This window comes from Salvia hispanica, chromosome 5, assembly GCF_029641045.1.
Source record: "Salvia hispanica isolate PSC_SH4W2 chromosome 5, Shi_PSC_v1, whole genome shotgun sequence".
NCBI classification, from domain to species: domain Eukaryota; kingdom Viridiplantae; phylum Streptophyta; class Magnoliopsida; order Lamiales; family Lamiaceae; genus Salvia; species Salvia hispanica.
In genome coordinates this window covers 1,137,252-1,158,022 of record NC_142696.1, presented here as the reverse complement: position 1 = coordinate 1,158,022, position 20,771 = coordinate 1,137,252, and the positions used below count along the sequence as shown (strand labels likewise).

At 36.0% G+C, this 20,771-nt stretch overlaps 4 protein-coding genes and 1 pseudogene across 4 annotated transcripts; 3 read left to right on the top strand and 2 right to left on the bottom strand.

Annotated features, from left to right (window-relative positions):
• Window positions 1–1,306: 1,306 nt before the first annotated feature.
• On the top strand, window positions 1,307–4,838 carry LOC125187932 (putative late blight resistance protein homolog R1A-10; annotated as a pseudogene).
• Window positions 4,839–9,382: 4,544 nt separating this feature from the next.
• LOC125187046 (uncharacterized) lies at window positions 9,383–12,373 on the top strand. Its single transcript, XM_048083556.2, has 6 exons — window positions 9,383–9,601; window positions 9,774–9,830; window positions 11,198–11,351; window positions 11,660–11,757; window positions 11,844–11,909; window positions 12,050–12,373. Exons 1-6 carry the CDS (start codon window positions 9,473–9,475, stop codon window positions 12,086–12,088), a joined length of 543 nt encoding a protein of 180 aa, XP_047939513.1. The 5' UTR covers window positions 9,383–9,472; the 3' UTR covers window positions 12,089–12,373.
• A 611-nt stretch (window positions 12,374–12,984) lies between these two features.
• MAPR2 (membrane-associated progesterone binding protein 2) lies at window positions 12,985–13,531 on the top strand. Its single transcript, XM_048083828.2, has one exon. The coding sequence runs from the start codon at window positions 13,071–13,073 to the stop codon at window positions 13,377–13,379; it is 309 nt and encodes a 102-aa protein (XP_047939785.1). The 5' UTR covers window positions 12,985–13,070; the 3' UTR covers window positions 13,380–13,531.
• A 705-nt stretch (window positions 13,532–14,236) lies between these two features.
• Window positions 14,237–16,561, bottom strand: LOC125187159 (mediator of RNA polymerase II transcription subunit). The gene is made up of 3 exons (XM_048083693.2): window positions 16,018–16,561; window positions 15,186–15,281; window positions 14,237–14,563 (listed from the first exon to the last, which is right to left on the bottom strand). The coding sequence occupies exons 1-3, from the start codon at window positions 16,441–16,443 to the stop codon at window positions 14,465–14,467; spliced, it is 621 nt and encodes a 206-aa protein (XP_047939650.1). The 5' UTR covers window positions 16,444–16,561; the 3' UTR covers window positions 14,237–14,464.
• A 1,835-nt stretch (window positions 16,562–18,396) lies between these two features.
• On the bottom strand, window positions 18,397–20,598 carry LOC125187477 (enhancer of rudimentary homolog). The gene is made up of 4 exons (XM_048084075.2): window positions 20,444–20,598; window positions 19,852–19,945; window positions 18,886–19,006; window positions 18,397–18,798 (listed from the first exon to the last, which is right to left on the bottom strand). The coding sequence occupies exons 1-4, from the start codon at window positions 20,444–20,446 to the stop codon at window positions 18,708–18,710; spliced, it is 309 nt and encodes a 102-aa protein (XP_047940032.1). The 5' UTR covers window positions 20,447–20,598; the 3' UTR covers window positions 18,397–18,707.
• Window positions 20,599–20,771: the final 173 nt, after the last annotated feature.

The following is a 20,771-nucleotide window of genomic DNA, read 5'->3' as shown; positions in this document are numbered from 1 at the left end:
TATGAAGCCTGCAGGATACTCTAGATAGTTGTACTAATCGTACGATAAAGACAACGAAGTTACTTTGAATAGCTGCAAACGATGATGTTTACGCAAACATACGACTGGACCTCAAGCCAAATGATCTTTTTCTTTCCTAAGATGAAATCTCTTTTTGTTTATAGACCTTTGTTTGTTTGTCATATAGACCATGACTTTTTAGAGAGGATATAAGGCCAAATTGACAGGAAATATATCAAAATTTAGTCAAATTTTGGTCTATTATAATTTTAAAAATCAGTTGGAATACAATTTTGATTTGTTCGTAACTATCTAATGGCGTAAAAAGACTAGTCGCCTATGTTAACAAACTCGAAAATGTAAGATGTCAATCTATATGAATGAAGATGGTAGTATTAGAGAGTTAACTATAGCTGACTGTGTAATATTTCGGAGTTTCTTGACAACACTATGTGCTCAAAATAAGGGAACGGAGAGGCAGAGGAAGAAGAGTGGGAGGCGAGAGAAGGAGATAAATTCCACTCATTGCAGTTTCTACGCCGCTAATTTGCGTCGAAGGTCGCGGGAGCTGTTGCCCGACGATCACTCCGGCGTCAAATTTAAGGATAAAAGGTAGTCGCCGGAGCTTTGCCGGTCGATCAAACCAGGAATGATACGATAAAAACGTAAAGATAAAATAAAAGGATTATGAATATTTCTTCAATGATTGAGAATAATACAATGACTCCAATTTATAAGACTAATACCCTAATACCTAACTTAGTGACCAAGCAAATAATCATAAGCAAATATGGAAAGATATTGAAAATAATTGATAGACAAATTAATAGAGATATGCAGATATCTCGTATTACTATTCCATAAATATAGTGTGCTAGAGAGCCAACGAGACCTATCGTCTAAGTTTGTGGTCATTAAGGCAGAGCAGGAGAGGAGGGCTGCTATCATTAGGCTCGAGGGTGAAAGTGAGTCTGCTAAGCTGATTTCTATCACATCTCTTCTCCCTTAACTGATGATGATTTCTATCTTCTGTTTTACTTTACTTGTTGCTTTTTTTGTTATCTTGTGTTTGTGGAGGCAAATTTTTGGAAAAAATTTAGTTTTTATGCAAATTTTTATTTGTCTTCGCAATCATCTTATAACAAAAAAATAGACTACTTGTCTTAAAATAATTTTGCTCATAAGATAATATACTATTTGCCTTGACGTGCTCAATGCATTATTTTAATACAACATGCAAATTATTGAGCATATACCCAATAGTCAGCAGATTATTTTGTTAAACATTCTGCAAGAAATCTGAAAAAAAAAAAAAAAAATAGCATACAATCTTCAATCCCTCATCACCATCCTTCAACAAATCCTCGATCACAACAAACCCCAACTCGAATCCTTACTCCAAATTGCTGAATCTCTTATGTGGATTCTTGAAAAGTCTTCACCCTCCCAAATAGCAACTTTGGAGAGTCAAATCAGAGAAACATCATATAAAGCAGAAGATATTATTGAATCACAAATGGTTTATCAAATTCTTTCCAAACCCAAAAACAATATATTGACCTTTTTCAAACCCAAACGCAAGAGCTTCGTTCTGCAGTGGTTTTCTTGCATGATCTGACACCAGATTTGCTGCAAGCAACCCAACAACTTCAATCTATGAAGCTCGTGGAAGAATTGGAGGAAAAGAGCGCTTCTTCCTCGAGATCTAAGATTGATTTGGTGGGAGTTGATGAAGATTTGTTGCAGTTAAAGGATCGTCTCACGAATATGGAGAGGAAGGTGAAGATCATCCCCATCGTTGGCATGGGGGGCATTGGTAAGTCCACCCTTGCTCGAAATCTTTATGACGATGCGTATATTGTTTCTCACTTTGATTATCGCAGTTGGGCTGTTATTTCGCAAGTTCCCAATATGCGGGAAATTATGTTGAGTCTTCTTCGTGGCCTGGATGAAAAGGTCAGCAATGAACTGATTGGACGTGGAGATTATGAGTTGAGAGAAATATTGCACAAGAGGTTATTTGGGCGAAGATACATAGTTGTGTTGGATGATATATGGAGCACGAAATTATGGGATGAGATAAGGATGTATTTCCCGGATAGTAATAATGGGAGTCGAATTGTGATCACTACTAGGGAGTCTGATGTGGCGGAACATGTTGCAGGCTCGGAGAGACTGCATCATGTGCAGTTGCTAGACGAGGTTGTCAGTCGGGATTTACTTTGCCAGATTGTGTTTGGGGAAGAGGATTGCCCTAGCGAATTGCAAGAGGTGGCAGCTAAGATTGGGAGTGATTGCAGTGGGCTTCCTCTTGCCATTCATGTGATTGGAGGGCTCTTGTCAAAGGTTGAAAGGTCAAGAGAAGTTTGGGAGAATCTTTCAACAGATGTAAAAGCTTCCATTGTTCAATCGGACGAGCATTTCTCCAATATACTTTCCTTGATTTATTCACTTGAAACCATGTTTTTTGTATATGAGAGCTTTTCCTGAACATTATGAGATTAAGGGATCTAGACTTAAGAGTAGGTGGATAGCCGAGGGATTTGTGAAATCCAAGGGAGATAAGAGTTTGGAGGAAGAGGCGAGGATTACTTAAAAGCTCTAGTGGAGAGGAATCTACTTTTGGTTACACGAAAAAAAACCAATGGAAAACCAATGAGTTACTCAATCCATGATCTTCTCAGGAATCTGTGCATAAGGAAGGCTAACAAGGAGAAATTTTTAAACGTCAAGAATTGCATGCGCCGTGTAAGTGTTCAGTCATCATATGAAATGGATGATGTGCGTGCTTCATCCCAATTGATGTCACTTGCTCGATCTTTTATATGCATTGGTGTGGAGATTATACCTCGTATCTTTTCCGTATTAAGATTGGTTAGGGTGCTAGATGTAATGGAACTGATATACGAGGAGTTACCAGAAGAAATATTACAACTTGTGAACCTATGCTGCTTAGCCTTCTCCTACACTTCGGGTGTACCTATTGGAATATCAAAATTATGGAATCTGCAAACCTTGATTTGTGGATACCATACGTGGCTTGATTTGCCATCTGAAATATGGGAGAGTTAAGACATCTGAGGTTAGTGATAAACACGGGATTTGCATGTTTTTAAGACCTAGATTTGGCTCGTTTTAAATGTCAATCTTGCAAATTATGTTCTTAAATTGCATATATTATATATTTTGGTATTTTTACGTGTTTATAGATAAATGATAGAAAAAGATAGAAAAAAGGTGCAAAAATGGTCAAGGTTCAGCAGCCTCTGTTCGAGCCCATCTTCCAACGAGTTTGAAGTCCAATCAGTGCTTAATACATGCCATTCTCTTCGTCTTTGAAAGAGCTTCGCGTGAGTACCTTGAACATCTAAATCGGAGTTCTGTGGAGAAAGTTATGGTTATTTTACGAACGTTGCGCAGTGTAGTCAAAATTAGGTGGAAATTAAGGAAGGAAAGAAATTGTTGCCAAATCTCTCCTATTAATTGAGGATTTCGAATTTACCATCTTTTCCATTACTTGGAGGATACTTTTTTACCAATTATAAATCATTTTCTAGCCTATATATACCTCATAACCTAATTTATAATATTCATCCCTAAGCCTCCAATCTTCTCCATCTCTATACTTCTTCCATCCCATATTCCACATATAATTCTTCTATCTTTCATTAGAGCGGAGCTCTGCAGATCTAGGTAAGAGAAGACTAAAGATTGCATAATTCAACCTTGGGTTTTGTTTTGTTTTTCTTCATGTCTAGTACTTTTTGTTGTTTTTACTTGTCTATGAGTCAAAACATCTTTTGTAGAATTTTTGGTAACATGCTATGATTATAAGTTATTTATTCAATTGTTTTTCCTTGTTAGCTCTTGTAGTTATTTCGATTTCTCTTGTGCTTATACATTTGTTTGATTGACCATCTTATGAATGCATGTGGATTTTACTACAATACCTGGGAAGTGAGTAGTTTAATTTGAAAGAGGAGAAATTGACGTCTTTGCCAATATAATCGGGAGATTTGAGCCTTTGAATGAAATAAATTTATCTTAGGAGTTTTTAGGAGTTGTTGCCTTAGTTTTAGGAAGGTTACTTCGGTTTTAGGTAGCAATCTACAAATTGTATGCTTCGGGAGAAGATATAATTTTACATATGTGATAGCTTAGCAACTCTAGAGACCGTAATTCAAGAAAGTCTTTTGGATTTTAGCTTTTGATTGTGGTCCTAAAACTCTACATTCCTTAGCCTGTTTTGTATATATTTGTTTTTATGTTTTCTTTTATTTGTTTATTTATTTCTGTCTAGTTTAAATAATCCAACCAAAAATCCGTGTCTCTAAATAGTATATGACGCTTAGTATATAATAGACGGTTGCAATCTTATTCCCTGAGTTCGATATTCTGGTACTGACCTTTAGCTATACTAGATCTACCTTGTATACTTGCAAGTATTTTTAGTGCTAATAAATAGTGCATCAAGTTTTTGGCGCCGTTGCCGGGGAATATTATTGCTTTAAGATGATATTGTAGAAAGGTTGATAATACTAATTTAGAGTGTAATATTATTGTTTTTTTTTGTTTTTTTTTATTTTTTTTTATTTTTGAGGTACTTGAGGAGAAGCAAAGAGCACAACAATGCCTTATTCCATATATAGTAGGCTTCTGATTTTGACATGGGATTGTGAGAGCTTTGAAGATGTGATGAGTGGATTCTTAGAAAGAAGTAAAAGACGTGCAGATGATGTATCTACCTGCACCACCTTTCCTACTCCATTCCTAATCCACCTCTCAAAACTTAATAAAGTCCACTGCTCAAATTTGGCTCCAGCAGTTTTTCCACATGTCTTAGTTTCAGATTCATTTCTATAAATATTTAATGCCTCCCTCCCATAGTAATATACATTTTTGATTAATTATAAGTTTTAATGTATAATTAATAAAATAATAGAGAAGTTGGAAGAAAAAACTACTAGTGGAGAATAAGTCTCATTAATGCACTATTTTTTAGTACTATAAATACCTGCAAGTATACAGAGTAGGAATAGTATAGCTAAAGGTCAGTATCAGATATCCAACACGGGGAAGGCAAATACAAACTGTCTATCTTCTACTAAGACTCAATTACTATCTGGAGAAACGAAAATTTTTGAAAAACTTTTGAAAACTAAAAACAATTGAAAGCAATTAACAACTAGAAGCAAATAAATCATAGACATAAACGATAGAGATAAGGGAATCCCAAGAATGTCGTTCACAGTTATGACTATACAAATTCCAAACTACAATACCCTGGCACAGTTATTACTTTGATAGGACGAGTCGCCTAGCTTATGCTCATGCGATGCAAACTTGATTACAAGATTAAGGTTATCAATCCTAACACGTAACTCCATAAGCTCCTAAGACCCTTGAAAAGTCCTCACTCTCAATTAACAGTGCCGTTTTAAGGAAGCTAACTGTAGTGTCTACTAAGTGGATATAACTCGCTAGAACTCTCTCACAGTTATGAAGCAAGTTATATTAAATCAGACAAGATTGTGTCACTCAATCATACAGCATTAAGATTAACTTAGGTAAGAAACAAAGTAAAAACAAAACGGATATTAAATAGAAAACTGGAATTGTATAACCAAAGTCGTTACTAACACATCCCTAGAATCCTATGAGTTTAGTTACACATAATGGAATAAGCTAAACATATGGATTAAAGGGAAGACAATTTGAACATTAAACTAAAGCAAATAAAACTCGTAGGTTGAATCCTTGTCGTTCTTGATGTTCTTGAAATCCTTCTTCAACTCCTTGCATAATTGAAGTAATCTAGCTTTTGATCTCTAAGAATTTATGTTGCAAAAAGAAGCTCTCCAATTGATGAAGCTTGAAGTCTTATTTATAGGGGAAAGTCAATCCTCATTGTAGAAGGAAAAAATCTTCAAAATATGGCAAATCTTGGAGAAGATCTAGTGCAAATCGGATTCTCCGCCTTTCTCAAACGGACCGCCGCACTTTGGCCGGCGGTAGCCGCGTTGGAGTCCAGAGACTCTGTCCTTTCGGCAGCGGACCACCAGGCGAGACTTGTTTCCAAGCGTGAATTTCCGAGGCGGGCCGCTGCATAGCTCTGACCGCAAGGCGCCGGCGGTCGCCGGTCGCCGTCTGACTCCAGATTTCCAGACTTTGCGTTTTGGCTCCCTTTTTCGGCTCAACTATGCACATTTCTCACAAAACACGTCAAAATACCAAAATGGACAAAATATGCAAATAATGGACGTGTAGAGTGACTTTGACATAAAAAACGGACCAAATAATGACCTTAAAATAGTGCAAAATCCGAGCATATCACTCGTCTCAAACTAAAAAAGAAAAAGTAGAAAAAGTGAATATTACTGTGGGACGAAAGAAATATTAAATTATGATATTTATATTGTAATTTATCTTAAATTGTTACTTGTTCCGTCCAAACATATGTCATCAGTCCCATTATAAGTGAAAACCTGTGACTATAATTACCGTATATAGTAAGTACTAATTAATTACTAACAACATATCAACATGAAGAGAAAATGCTTCCTAATGGAGTAACTAAAAATGTGCATTTTCTCTCAGGGATGCACTTCAAAAATATCACATTTTGAAAAAATAACATCCTATCATTTTCGTCCACCCAATCTATGAAATTGATGGCCATGATTATGCCACATCACCCGTCCAAATAATTGGTATATGTATTTTAGTCAGTTTCTTGCTCTTCCTAAATTTACGCCCTTCACGTTTTATGATAACCCAATTCCTAATTATGTGGTGAACAGAATATTGGATTCTCAATATATGATTTCTTCCATTATTATTGGATTTTAATATTTTATTTCGTCTCTAAATTTACGTCTTTCATGTTTTATGACATGATAAGTTAATTTATATTAGCATTGTAGTTGTATCTATCTTGGTTTCTTGTCGACAATGCAACATTCTTAATAAATAATGCAAAATATTGTTTCATACTCTTTCCGTCCGTGATTAAATGTCTTATATTTGACCGACACGAGTTTTAAGAAATTATTTGACTTTATAAAATAAAGTGGATATAAAAAGTTAATGGAATGTGAGGCCTACTTTTATATATTGGTGTTATAATAAAATGTGAGGGAATTAAGTTATCGAATGTATGGCCCTTCACAATGTTGCATCGCGTTTTGAAGTGCGTTGCAGTGATTGCGATAAGGCATTTCTTGTGTAATATATTTTCATAATAAAAAACTTGCAGCACAAAAATCAAACGTTCGCAGCACAAAAAGTTAAAAATTGCATTGATAGTAACTGACATTGTAATACAAAAATGTAGGTCAATGAGAAATGCAACAGTTGTTCGAATCCCATCCCTCGGGCTCTATTCCTCTACTTCGAATTAAGTTCAGCAGTTAGACCACTAAAATATTCTGAAGAACTCCTGAAATGAAGTGATTTTATTTCCTTTTCAATAGGCTGAACCTATCCAGCATCGGGATCAGTTGCCTCATCAGTTGGATTCTTTCCTTTTCGTCACTTGTTAATTGAAGTAAGCAAGATTATGAAGTAAGCAAAGTATCTCAATAACTAAGCACACTCTCGAATAGGATAAGCAAAAAATTCAACAAATTAAGCAATGTCCATAATAAGCAATAAAAAAACTTGGCGTACCCAGAATAAGCATAGTTTAGTACAAAATAAGCATTCTTTTGTACAAAATAAGCAAATTTTTACAATATAAGTGCGAAATTGAGCAAATTCTCAAACGAATGAAACAACAATAGATTAAATTAAGCATATTGTCCAACAAAGTAAGCAACATTTCAAATAACTAAAATATTTAGGAGAACTCCTGAAATGGAGTGATTTTATTTTCTTCTCAAAATGCTGCAACTGTTCAGCGTCGCTAGCAGCTGGATTCTTTCCTTTCTGTCGCTTGTGAACTAAAGGTGCACAAAAAAAAAATCGATTCAGAACAGGATAGGAGGCATTTTTTGGAAGTAAGCAAAGTATCTCAATACTTAAGCAACATTTCGAATAGCTTGAGCAAAATTTTAATAGCCAAATTAAGCAGAGGTAAGAACAAAGTAAGCAATCAACTATACAGAAAAAGCAACACTTCTAATAGCACCAACCAAAAAAATTCAATACACAAACCAGACAACAAAAAATAAGCACATTTAACAAGAAAATAAGCATCTTCTCGACCAGAATAAGCAAACTGTTCAACAAAGTAAACATTGTACAGAGGGAGCACATACCTAAATATGTATCAAATGTAAGCACAATTTAGCGCAAATAAGCAATTTTTGGTACCCAAAATGCAAGATTTCAAATATTACACAACAATAAGCACATTTTACACGACATTAAGCAACATTCTGAAATGATTAAGCAAAAAATTTTAACAAACAAATATTATTCCAAAAAATATATATTTATCACGGAATAAAGCAACCACAAGAAGAATTAAGAAACAAAATCAATCGCAATAAGCAAATCGAAAACAACGCTATGCAAAAACACCAAAATTGTGGACATCTAAACACACACAAAAACGAAATTAAATAGATTAAGCAATTGAAATCAGCAAACATAACTTCACGAAATAAGAACCGGGACAATCAGAAAATTACCAATTCGCGACGATTCATCAACGTTAGGCTCTGTGGTGTTCGAAATCTCTCGTCTTTTGGAAATTTTTCGAATTGTTGGTCGGTTGATGGACGCGGTTTATGCTGTGTTGATGGAAGCGTTGGACTATGCTGTTGCCGGAACTGTGGTGAGCGTCGGGATTGGGTTAGGATTTTCAATTGGGAATGTGTTTTTGGAGGTTTTTGGAGTTGAAAGCGGCGGAATGAGAAGTTGATTCGATTGGAAAGAGACTGTAAAGATTTGAAGGAAGTTGAAGAGAGTGGAAAGATCGTGTAATTGAATGCTCCCTCAAATTTCGCTCATCAAATTAGAAGAGTGGATTAAATACATGAACTGACTACTTTACCATTTAATGCAACGAAAATGCTAAAAAATGCAATCTCGGTTGATGAAATCACAACCCCATATCTATATATCTAATGATCATTATGTTATAAGTCTAAGTGTATAGGGAGTGCAGTGCTCCCCATGGCAGTTTAAATCCCTTTATATCAATTTTCTTATTTATCCATAATATATAATTTCTTTTTAATATATATTCAAGTTATGCATTAGACTTGACGCTTTCAAAGTATTTTTGTTGACACATGAAATAAAACTACGTATATAAATTAGTAAGACCCCTAGTCCAATAATATACATATAATAATCCAATAAACAGATAATCACAAAATTAACAAACTCTTTATGGCAAAATAAATCAAATTTGTAGTACTAATTCATTTGTGAAAAAGTTTAACTCTAGATAGCCAAACAGTCCCTCAAAGCAGCCGATCTCTGCTTCTCAACCAAAGGCATCTCTTTTCCGCCTACATTAACTATGGACAAGGGGAAATCGGTTATGGGTTCGGGCCGGCGATGGGCCGTCGGATTCACTGACAATTCGGCATCCCCTTCATCGCGAGATATTCCTGACCCGCCGGGCTTCACTAGGGCTTCCCAAGATCAGGTATGTTCGCCTTTGTAATCGTCTACGATGAGCTACACCAACTCAAAATTATCAACTGTTTGAGCTCACACACATGGTAGATGTTGCTGCCAGTGTTTGATTTTAGGGGATTTAGCTTTAATTGATGTTTTGGGGGGTTTTGAGTGATGCGATTTGCGTTTTTTTGGATTAGGATGATTCGGCTGTGAGCAAACAGAAGAAGGATGCTGAAGCAAATTGGAAAGCTCAGGTAAAATTTTAGCGTTTCTAAGGGTTTGATTTGGATTGGATTTTGATTTGTTGGTGCAGTGAAGAATTAGTGTGGATGTGTTGTTGTTGGGATAGGAATTGGCTGTAATTGAAATTGAGCTGATTGTTTATTGATTGTGTTGTTTGTGATTGTTCTTGATCATGTACTACTTGGGTTAAATGCTTGAGTTCTTTTTTGATGCTGGGGTTTGGATCGAATTGCTTGAATCTTTTGATCTATGCATTGGTTTTACTCTGTATTTGACCTTCTCGAAAATGCTTTCGATGATATTACTGTGAAATCGGCTGCTTCTGTGGAAATCTATGTTAAGATTTAGTTTAAATTGTTATACGCCGATGTAAAGGGTTCCGAATGGGAGTTATCTTCGTTATGATTTCGCCAGTCAAAGTTTGGAACTCGGATAAAAGTGAAGAAATCTCAATGGAGAGGAATTTCCTAGTCTAATGTGAAGGAACTTCTCTGCGATATGGTGTAGACATTTTGCTTTATTATTCCTCACGAAATCCGAGGTGAAAATTGTGTCAGTGAGTAGGAGGAGAGGGAGTTTCTCGTCTTCACATCATTACATGTGGGGTTTCGTTGGTATAAGCTACTGCCCTTTGTTCTTGATCATGTATTACTTGGGTTAAATGCTTGAGTTCTTTTTTGATGCTGCGGTTTGGATCGAATTGCTTGAATCTTTTGATCTATGCATTGGTTTACTCTGTATTTGACTTTCTCGAAAATGCTTTCGATGATATTACTGTGAAATCGGCTGCTTCTGTGGAAATCTATGTTAAGATTTAGTTTAAATTGTTATTCGCCGATGTAAAGGGTTCCAAATAGGAGTTATCTTCGTTATGATTTCGCCAGTCAAAGTTTGGAACTTGGATTCAAGTGAAGAAATCTCAATGGAGATGAATTTCCTAGTCTGATGTGAAGGAACTTCTCTGCGATATGGTGTGTAGACATTTTGCTTTATTATTCCTCACGAAATCCGAGGTGAAAATTGTGTCAGTGGGTAGGAGGAGAGGGAGTTTCTCATCTTTACATCATTACATGTGGGGTTTTGTTGGTATAAGCTACTGCCCTTTGTTTTTGATAGTGTTGTTACCTTGTTTTTGATAGTGTTGTTACCTTATTTCAATGCTACTGCCCTTTGTTACCTTATTTTAAAGGATTTCTACTGAGATTTGTTTAGTTTATAAATCTTGTCTTCTCTTTGCCATGCGTGTTGTAAATATTTTAGTTTATAAATCTTGTCTTCTCTTTGCCATGCGTGTTGTAAATATTTTACGATTTTGCTCTGTTTCATTTTCTGCTGTTTTATTTATAACGTTACTAGAAACATTAATTTGTGTGTACAGAAAGCATGGGAGGTTGCACAAGCACCCTTCAAGAATTTGATGATGATGGGATTCATGATGTGGATGGCCGGAAGCACGGTTCATCTATTCAGCATTGGCATAACATTTTCGGCTCTTCTACAGCCTGTCAACGCACTTCGTGGGGTTGGGAAAAGTGAGTTCCTTTCAACATATCTAGTTGCCACGCATCACTAATTTCATTTAACATGCAGTTAGTTTTTCCATTCTCAGTAGTCGGTTGATTTAAGTGCAACAGTCACAGAAAGTCATATTTGTTGGCCTTTCCTCAATTTTGTGTATAACACATGAAATCGTGGTTACTGCAACATTTAGGCGTTGCTACAGTTATAATCTTGGTTTTATCCGATAGTTTGGCTTTGCGAGCTATGTAACTGCATCAGATGCTTATCAATTGGAATGATAATGACTTTACCTCGTAACGTTCTGCGTTTTCTTTTGTAGTGTTTGAACCTTACAAGGACCACAAAGTCGACCTTCTAGCACCTAAGCTAGTATTCATCGCCCTTAACGTGGCAGCGTTAGGGCTGGGCGTCTGGAAGGTTGGTTCTCAAGCTTCTATAGAAGCCATTAGAACTCCTCCCAATGCATCTTAGAGTAGAGCTCACTGAATTCTTTTTGTCAACAGCTTAACACACTCGGCCTTCTTCCAACTCACTTATCGGATTGGGTTTCATCCTTGCCGCCACCACAGGTTCATTGAAATCTTTGGGTTATTTAGATCTAACATGTTTTCGTAAATTATCTTCTTAGAAGCTTCACAAATGTGCTCTCGCTCGTATCATCATTTCATCGCTCTGTGTACCCTCTCATGAGTTGTGTTTTAATCTTCAGGAGGTCGAGTACTCCGGTGGAGGTATCCCGCTACACTAGCTTCTCCTTTGGTCGAGAATAGGATTCGACGAGAGTCGTTGAGTCGAAGGGATCTGAGGTGTAGGTAAAGTGCTCTGCTGGTGTGCTATATCATCCATGGTGCTGCAGCTATAAAATGTCATCTTCCAACTTGGATTTTGCAGTCTTAAAAAAGGAAAAACTACAAGATTTCAGTTTATTCTTGGAGGAATTCTAGCTTTACTCATTTTATTTTTAAATTTGGATGATGTAACACAACTGATTATTGTTAGTTTTTATTTTATTTTACCAATTTTGTGAGCTTAATACTTTGTGAGATCTCTTAAAAATATGAACTTTTAGAAGTACATGAGTTTTAAATTTAATGCACTATTAATAAAATAAAAGATAGAAAGAGAAAATATTAGATTATTATTAGTGGGAAATAAATTTTATTTCATTAGTTTTTTTAAAATAAAAAGTTTATAATTTCAAGGAATGAATTAAAAGAAAATAGTTCATATTTTTAAGCGACGGAGGAAGTAATAACGAATTGAAAACAATATCAGCGAGAAACACACGCCATTGCGGGTGGGTGGCTAGTGGTCGTAGTCTGCAAAGGATCTTCTAATCCACTTCTCGTACTCCACTCTTACTCCACTTCTCACAATGCAATAAAATAATTCTCCATCACTTACCAAAATTGGTCATGATTGTATTACTATTATTTTATTGCATTGTGAGAATCGAGGCAGGAGGGGAGTGAATTAGTAGAAGTGAATTAGGAGATCTTCTCCGGTCTTCGTCAAGGTACGAATTTAAGAAATGTAAAAAAAAAATAATGAAAATTATTAAATGAATATCAATCCTATTTTTAATTCTATAAAAAAAGAATAAAGTGGGTTTGTGGTGAGTTGCATATATTCTCAGCTGCACTACAAATTCATAAATTCTCAGAGTCTCACCTATCGCTATATAACTCTTATATCCGACGCTCAGATCCGAATTTCTTCAACGCAAAATCATGAAGAATCTCTCTCCGGCCGAGCTCAAAGCCTACGACGGCTCCGATCCGGAGAAGCCTATCTACGTGGCCGTCCGCGGCAGCATCTACGACGTCACCACCGGCAAATCCTTCTACGGCCCCGGCGGCGCCTACGCCGTCTTCGCCGGCAAGGACGCCAGCCGCGCCCTCGCCAAGATGAGCAAGGACGAGAGCGACGTCGTTCCTGACCTCGACGGCCTCACCGACAAGGAGCTCGGCGTTCTCGCCGACTGGGAGAAGAAGTTCCAGGCCAAGTACCCCGTCGTCGGCACCGTCACCTATAATTAATTAGGGCTTTTTCATGTATTCAACTGATTTGACGATACAGACTGATTAAGTGATGTTCTCGATCGAATCGCAAGTGTTTTTCATGTGTTTTGTGTGTTGTATTCATGTGGATACTTGTTGAATGATGATGAATAAATTATAGTATTGGTGAATATTGATGTTTGCTTTTGCATATATGATTCGGGAAATTTCTTGCGATAGGGTTTCATGTTGCTTGAGAACTTCACCTTTATTCATGTGGAAATGTTTCCTCATCCAAGTATAAGGTCTTGGTGTGATTCAACTTGTGGTGATTGATTGTTGGATTTTTGCATTTATAATTGGGTGTTTGTTGTGATATTCTGTGGCTAGGGTTATTGGTTGATTGAGTTCTTCACCTTGATTTCTAGTAGAAACTGTGTATTGATGAGAAATTTGAGTCAAAATTAGTGTGATTATGAGAAGATTGGATGAAAGATTTTGGGTTTGTAGGGTTATAGGAGTAGTTGAGTTGTGAATCAATTGTTTGTTTCATTAGTTGATTGATTTGGTATTGGATGCTGTAACTGGGATCAAGAGCACCATAGATAACTGACTCTCTGCAAATTTATTCTTATCTCCAGTTTACCATTGGAACTCATCTAGTTCTATAACATCTATGATTAGTTTAAATAACTGGGCATTTATGGGATCTTTAACTATGTCGTGCTTAAAATCACGAGCTGCTCTTCGGAGGCTTGAATATTCACGAACCAGACACTTTATCACTATCTGCTCTTGGGAGGCTTCAATATTCGTGACATGTGAATAGCACAGATTTGGTCCGAATTTGTGACCATCGTCGTGAGTGACCTAAACGACACTTGCAATACATCTCATGTACGAATATGACTATTTTAACATTCAACAGGAGGGGTCCATAATATATTGAGAGAAGATCAGTATCAAGACAAGATATAATGATTAATAAAAATGTCAGATGTGGATTAGAATTGCTGTGTGCTCTGATCCATCATCTCTTTGCAGCCACCATCAGTAATGGTTTTCCTTTTTGAAAAGAAACAAGACTTGTTCTTTCGATAACCCCATACCATGAGAAATCAGCCTCATACCGTGCAAGGACTTTGCCACGTGGATATATCGCTGAGCAGGCCGCGAAGCTGGTCGATCAGAATCTTGAGATACTTATTCTTCTCTGCAAGTTCCTATTCCAATCAAGATATGTAATGAATTATATGTTCCAATGATTTTGGTAGAGAAGATTGCGATGGTTGCTCAAAAATTGGCACAGAGAATGAACAGGGACAGGAAGAACAACAAACGAACAGAAAGTAAACTGAACTATTGGGAAATACAAAAAACAAGACTAATCCTCTACAGATTACCAAGAACACATCAACCATTACTGAGACTTTCACATTACAAGGGAAGGGAACACATGAACTATTTGACACAGCCTACTGGATCTATTTGCCAAGTGTTGATTCAGGTTGGGATCAATGCATATGGAGTTAGAGCATACGAATGTCTGAATATTAAGGGAAGGGAAGACATGATTTGACACAGCCTACTGAATCTGTTTGGCTAGTGTTGATTCGGGTTGGGATCATTGCATATGGCCGTTACAGCATACGAATACCATTTTCATCTTATTTGTGGCTCTACCCACTTTTGTTGGGACAATAGAAGCTAAAAGTGATAGTATTACCGAATGATGGATTCACTTCTTATCCCAAATACACAAACATATAAAGTATTCACTAGAAAAATCAACCAACGACTCTACAGTCCTGTACATTATAATTATTGCAATGAAAGTAGTAGTACCGTTCTTAAGATAGAGGCTTTCTCTTCAAGCTTCTCTATTTCTGTTTGATCGGACACCGGCCCTGAAGTGGTCAAAACGGATTCAGATGATTGAACCTGTTTAGTTGAACAGAAAGATCAGATACTCAAAATCAAATTCACCTCAAAATATAACTTTGCATCAAGATCATACTGTTTCAGATGTTTTAATTTGCTTTAGTTGAACAGAATTATCAAGCACTCAAAATCAAATTCACCTCACAATTTAATCAAGATCACAACGATTCAGATGTTTTAACCTGCTTTAGATGAACACAACTATCAAGCACCCAAAATCAAATTCACCTCAGATCACATTGATTCAGATGTTTTAACCCGCTTTAGATGAACAGAAAGCTCAAAATCAAAGTCACCTCAATTTAACTTAACATCAAGATCATAAAGATCATGCAATCATAATTGATTTTATATGCAGCTCAACAGGAATACCATTAATGGAACCAGGCTCTACAATAATACTATTAGCATGAATTATAACATGATACTATACAAGTAATGGTAGATTAGAGCAAAATGAAATTTTAAGCGGTATTCCCCTAACTACAACTTGCAGCAACAAACTATGATTATAATTTATATCAGATTTTTTTTAAAATCTCTTAAATTGAAGTAATTAGAGTGAAACAGTTTGAATCTTCAAGCATTAATAGACAATTTGATGAAATCAGCCTTCCATTATGTGGAACTTCCAGAACATCCAAAACAACTAATGCATAACTATTAGTAGAAGGCCAATTGCAATTTCACACTCACTATCCTCATGAATTTTTTAAAAAAAATTGAACAAAAATACCTTCTGCGCGTTCGAAATAGCGAGGAGGACTGAACGCAGCGACGCGACGGAGGCCTTATACTGCAGCCTAGCTTCGTCGAGCGCTCCGCCGCCGATCTCGAAGCTATTATTGTGATGCTGAGCGTGGGACTGCGACGCGGAGGAAGACGCGGAAGAGTCCGACGACACGTCGCGGTGGCCGTTACTCATGCTAGCAGCGGCGGGATTCGCGGCGCCAGGAGGAGGCGCGGCAGAGGCGGAGGACGGCGTGTTCGACCAGAGCGCGGCGTTGCAGAGCTCGTCGTTCATGGCGGAGAGGATTAAGAAGGCGGATTGGATCGTCTCCTCGAGGTGCTTCTGGCCTTCGGCGGCGAGCTCTTGCGTGGTCTTGTGAGTGTAATTGCTGGATGTTGGAGAGGAACTCATCGTTGAGTACTTCTCTTCCATTTCCCGGCGAGGAGAAGGCGGCGGCCGTTGCCGGAGGGAAATTTGGGGGAGGATTTGGGGAATTTGAGAAAATTGACTCTATTTCAAAACATAAGTCGCTCTAGAGTGTTTATTGTGAAAACGTTTTGGATCACAAAAAAACGCGTGGCTCACCCTCCCATCAAAATAATTCCCTTCCAATTTCATACATATTAAAAAATATGTTTAATAGTACTACCTCCGTCCCCTCAAGTTTGCTACACTTTGATCCGACACGGGTATTAAGAAATGTAATGGAAAGTGAGTTGAAAAAGTTGGTGGGATGTGGGTCCTACTTTTAAAGTATTAGTTTTATAATAAAATGTGAGTATGAATGAGTTAGTGGAATATAGGGTCCACTACCAAAAATGGTAAAAGTGAAGTGTATCAAATTTTTAGGGACGGACCGAAATAGTAAACTGTATCAAATTTTCAGGGACAGAGGTAGTAGTATTTTTTAAGATTATTGTATTTTTTCCCCCTTATTTATTGTCACTTATAGGGGTGGGTCGATACGATATATCGTATCGAAAACGTTGTATCGTGTTTCGTATCGAAAATATCGATATGAAAGAATTTCATATCGTTATCGTATCGAAAGTTTCGAAATATCAAATTTCGATATATCGAACTTTCGATATGGATAATATCAATATCGTTATCGTATCAATGTTTCAATATATCGTAAGATCGATACGATATATCGAAATATCGTTATCGTATCGAATACCTGTATATCAAAAAATATAATTTCAAAGCTGAAAAATAACACAAAAATTTATAAAACTTCAACACAATAAAATATATAGTGTTCTTATTAGGGTTTCATATATATATTTTCTAAATATATGAATGAATTAAATGGATTTATATATATTTATAATTTTAAACTTCAATATGTATTGAATTTCAATATGTTTTGATATATACGATATATATCGTATATTCGATATAAAACGATATATCGAAAATATCGATATATCGCGATATAAGGAAATTCATATCGTTATCGTATCGAAAACTTACGATACGATACCGTATCGTATCGAAAATTACGATATACCAAAAATTCGATAATTTTTCGATATTTTTCAATACGATACGAGCGATATATCATTTTTTCGGTATTTTTCCCCAGCCCTAGTCACTTAATATTTTCACTAAAGTACTACTCCCTCCGTTTCATAGTAAAGGAGACATTTTTTTTCAGCACGAATATTAAGAAAAATTGTGTTAGATAAGTTAAGGAAAGAGAAAATAAAGTGGAAAATGAAAAATGTAGAGAGATGAAGAGAGAATAAAGTAAGAGAGAATAAAGTAAGAGAGAGTAAAGTATGTGTGGAAAAATGTGTTGACTTTTACTAAAAAGAGAAATTACTCTATTACTAAGGAACGTACAAAAATGACAAAATGACTCTATTACTATAGAACAGAGGGAATACTATATAGGCATATTCTAGTAACAAAAAAATATAAAATAATTCAATTAAAAAAGCATACAACGTACTCCTTTTCATTATGTCCATGATTAATTGACATAACTCTAAAATAATTCAATTAAGAAAGCATACCATGTACTCCTCTCTGTCCATGATTAATTGACATAATTTTTATTTTTCAGTCGTTAATGATTAATTGACATATTTACCTTTTATTACTTTTGACAAGATATTCACATTCTACTAACTCAGACTAACATTTTATTATAAAATTAATATTCATATTTTATTATTTTTTTCAATCACTATCTATTAGTACATTTCAAAAAAATTGAGTCAAATGTAACATTAAAAAACAAAGCAAGTATTATGGGGGAAAATATGGAGTATCATCTGTTTTTTACACACATTTGCGCAATTTATTTCCGTTTTCCTCTATATAAATGAACAAATAATAATAACAATAACCAAAAAAATAAAACAGGAGCTGCCAAAATACGCAAACATAGGCATTAATTATATACGAATCAATATTTGGGCAAGGCTACAAGAGCCATTTTTTCAAAGCCGATAAAAAGTTACAAAATGCACTTATCTAACAAGTAGCAACAATACCATAACTCTAGAGAGAGAGAAACACGCTATTAGCATCACTGTATTTCCACAAATAAGGATACATGAGATGGGATACTCATACACACAAGCTCCAAATTTCAGAATTCTAGAATGGTGGAGCTGAACCAAAACATATCACACTTCGCCAGTCATTGCAATACCCAAGTAGCGATTACGCGACATCTTCGATCATCACTGAGCCAGTTTCTTCAAGTGCTGCAGTGTTTTCTGCTTGATCCATTGTCGGTCATATGGAAGATAAGCCTGGATGGAGTGGTCGTAGCTGCAAAAGCACAATGATCAAGTTGTGCGGCTTACACAAGAGTGTTATGAATGCATACAAGTTCAAGAGAGGGAGAAAGAGGTTTACACTAATGCACTCAAATCACCAAGGCCATCAATGAAATTGTAGAGATCTGAGATATCGTATGTGATATTTCTTATGGCTGGATTAAGCTCCTTCAGTTTTCGTTCATATAGCCCGCAGATTCCTGCATCAATTGTTAAAATATGTCAGGTGGAAAAACATAGACCTTTAGCATTGGATCGTGAAATGCATCTACTATCTGGACAATGAAACAATAGATCCTACTGTAAAGACATATCAATAGCTCTGATCTTAAGAAAGTATAGCTGTCATAAAACAAAACTAGAAGACTTGGATACGCATCTTTACCTCTGATTTTCTTCGAGCTAAAATTTATCAGAAGCATGAAGAACCAGCACAGTTTATAAATTTACAATTCAAGTGCATCTCATTTTTATCTATCTAAGCTTCATGCTTTTGTAGAGTATTCTCCAAAAAGACCAACTTATATAGCATGGCTCGATCTTAAATCACAAAATGCTACAATTCAACATTGTTAGTAACTTAATATCCTTTCGGACCTTTACTACACTGATGTAGGAAAATGGGTGGCTGAATGGTTGCAAAATGAATATACAAGTATGATGACCAAATAACGTCGCGAAACCCACACACATTATCACCAAAAAGATGTGGCCATATTTGTTTTGGATTGCATAAATTAGTTTCCACTACTTCATCTACCACAAGGAAGCTGAACAAACCTAGCATCTACTCGAGATACCTTTTCACACAACTTGCTTTGCATACAACTGAAAATACAGCAAAATCCAAAGAAAATGCAGGTTTTAAACATTACCAACATAAGCAGACAGCAAATCATAGTTTATGAATGGATCAAATAATTCAAATTCTACAATCTGAATTTACCTACAAATGCCAATATAGATCCACTGTCATGTTACATCAAAGCAACTTTAAGCTACACAGCCAAAAACTTTCAAAGGAGTACAAATTTTTATAGCATACCATCCATTGCTTGGGTGATCGACTCGTAGTCCATGAACGTGCGGGTTGCTCTGTGTTGGGATGTTTGCATCAGAATAATGGTATGCTTATTAGACTGCAAAGCATATGACACCAGATTAAATAACGAAGAACAATCATCGAATGACATCAAAGTAGAATTACCTAGTGAGAATCTGTCCCATTTCAAACATATTTGCAAGCATATAACAATAAATTAAGCAATAGAAGCTGCTTTTGAATATACAACACACTCAAATTAAGCAAAAAACTTCAGAAAGCCAATTGAACACCAGCAATACAACAAGATAGAACAGAAAAGCTATAAAAGTTTAGAAAAGGCGAAAATGAGATAGTTAAGTAAAAACAAAAAATAAATCTTCTGAAAAACTGGAATTCACATGTAGCCGACAAATCCACAATCACATGCTGTTTGATTCACAAAAACACAATCAACGCCAAAAACGACATATTTTAGAGTATAAAGCAGCGCCATAGACACGAAACCCTAATGAAACAGAGAAAGGGTACATATGAACACAAAATCATAAAATCGTTCGGTCATTTACATGGAGATGAAGAAGAAGAGCATTACCATTTCGGAGGAGCGAGAGATTACGCGCGGGAAGAGAGAGAATTTCCGAAGTCTGATGGTAGTGTGTGTTGTGTGTGAGAAATGAGAGAAAAGAGTGAGTGAAGTCTTCTTCTATGCAGAGACTTTGATCGAAATATATTTTTGTTTTTACCTTTTTTTTTGTTTGGGACTGGGAAAGGAAATTTGGGTGATCGAGGGCAATTCCGTCATTGAAGTGTTGTGCGGATCAATTTCTATGTTGGTGATTTTTTTGACTTAGGAATGAAGGAATGATGAATTAAAAAAAACTATATTTGATTATTGACATTTAAATTTTTATTGATATTTG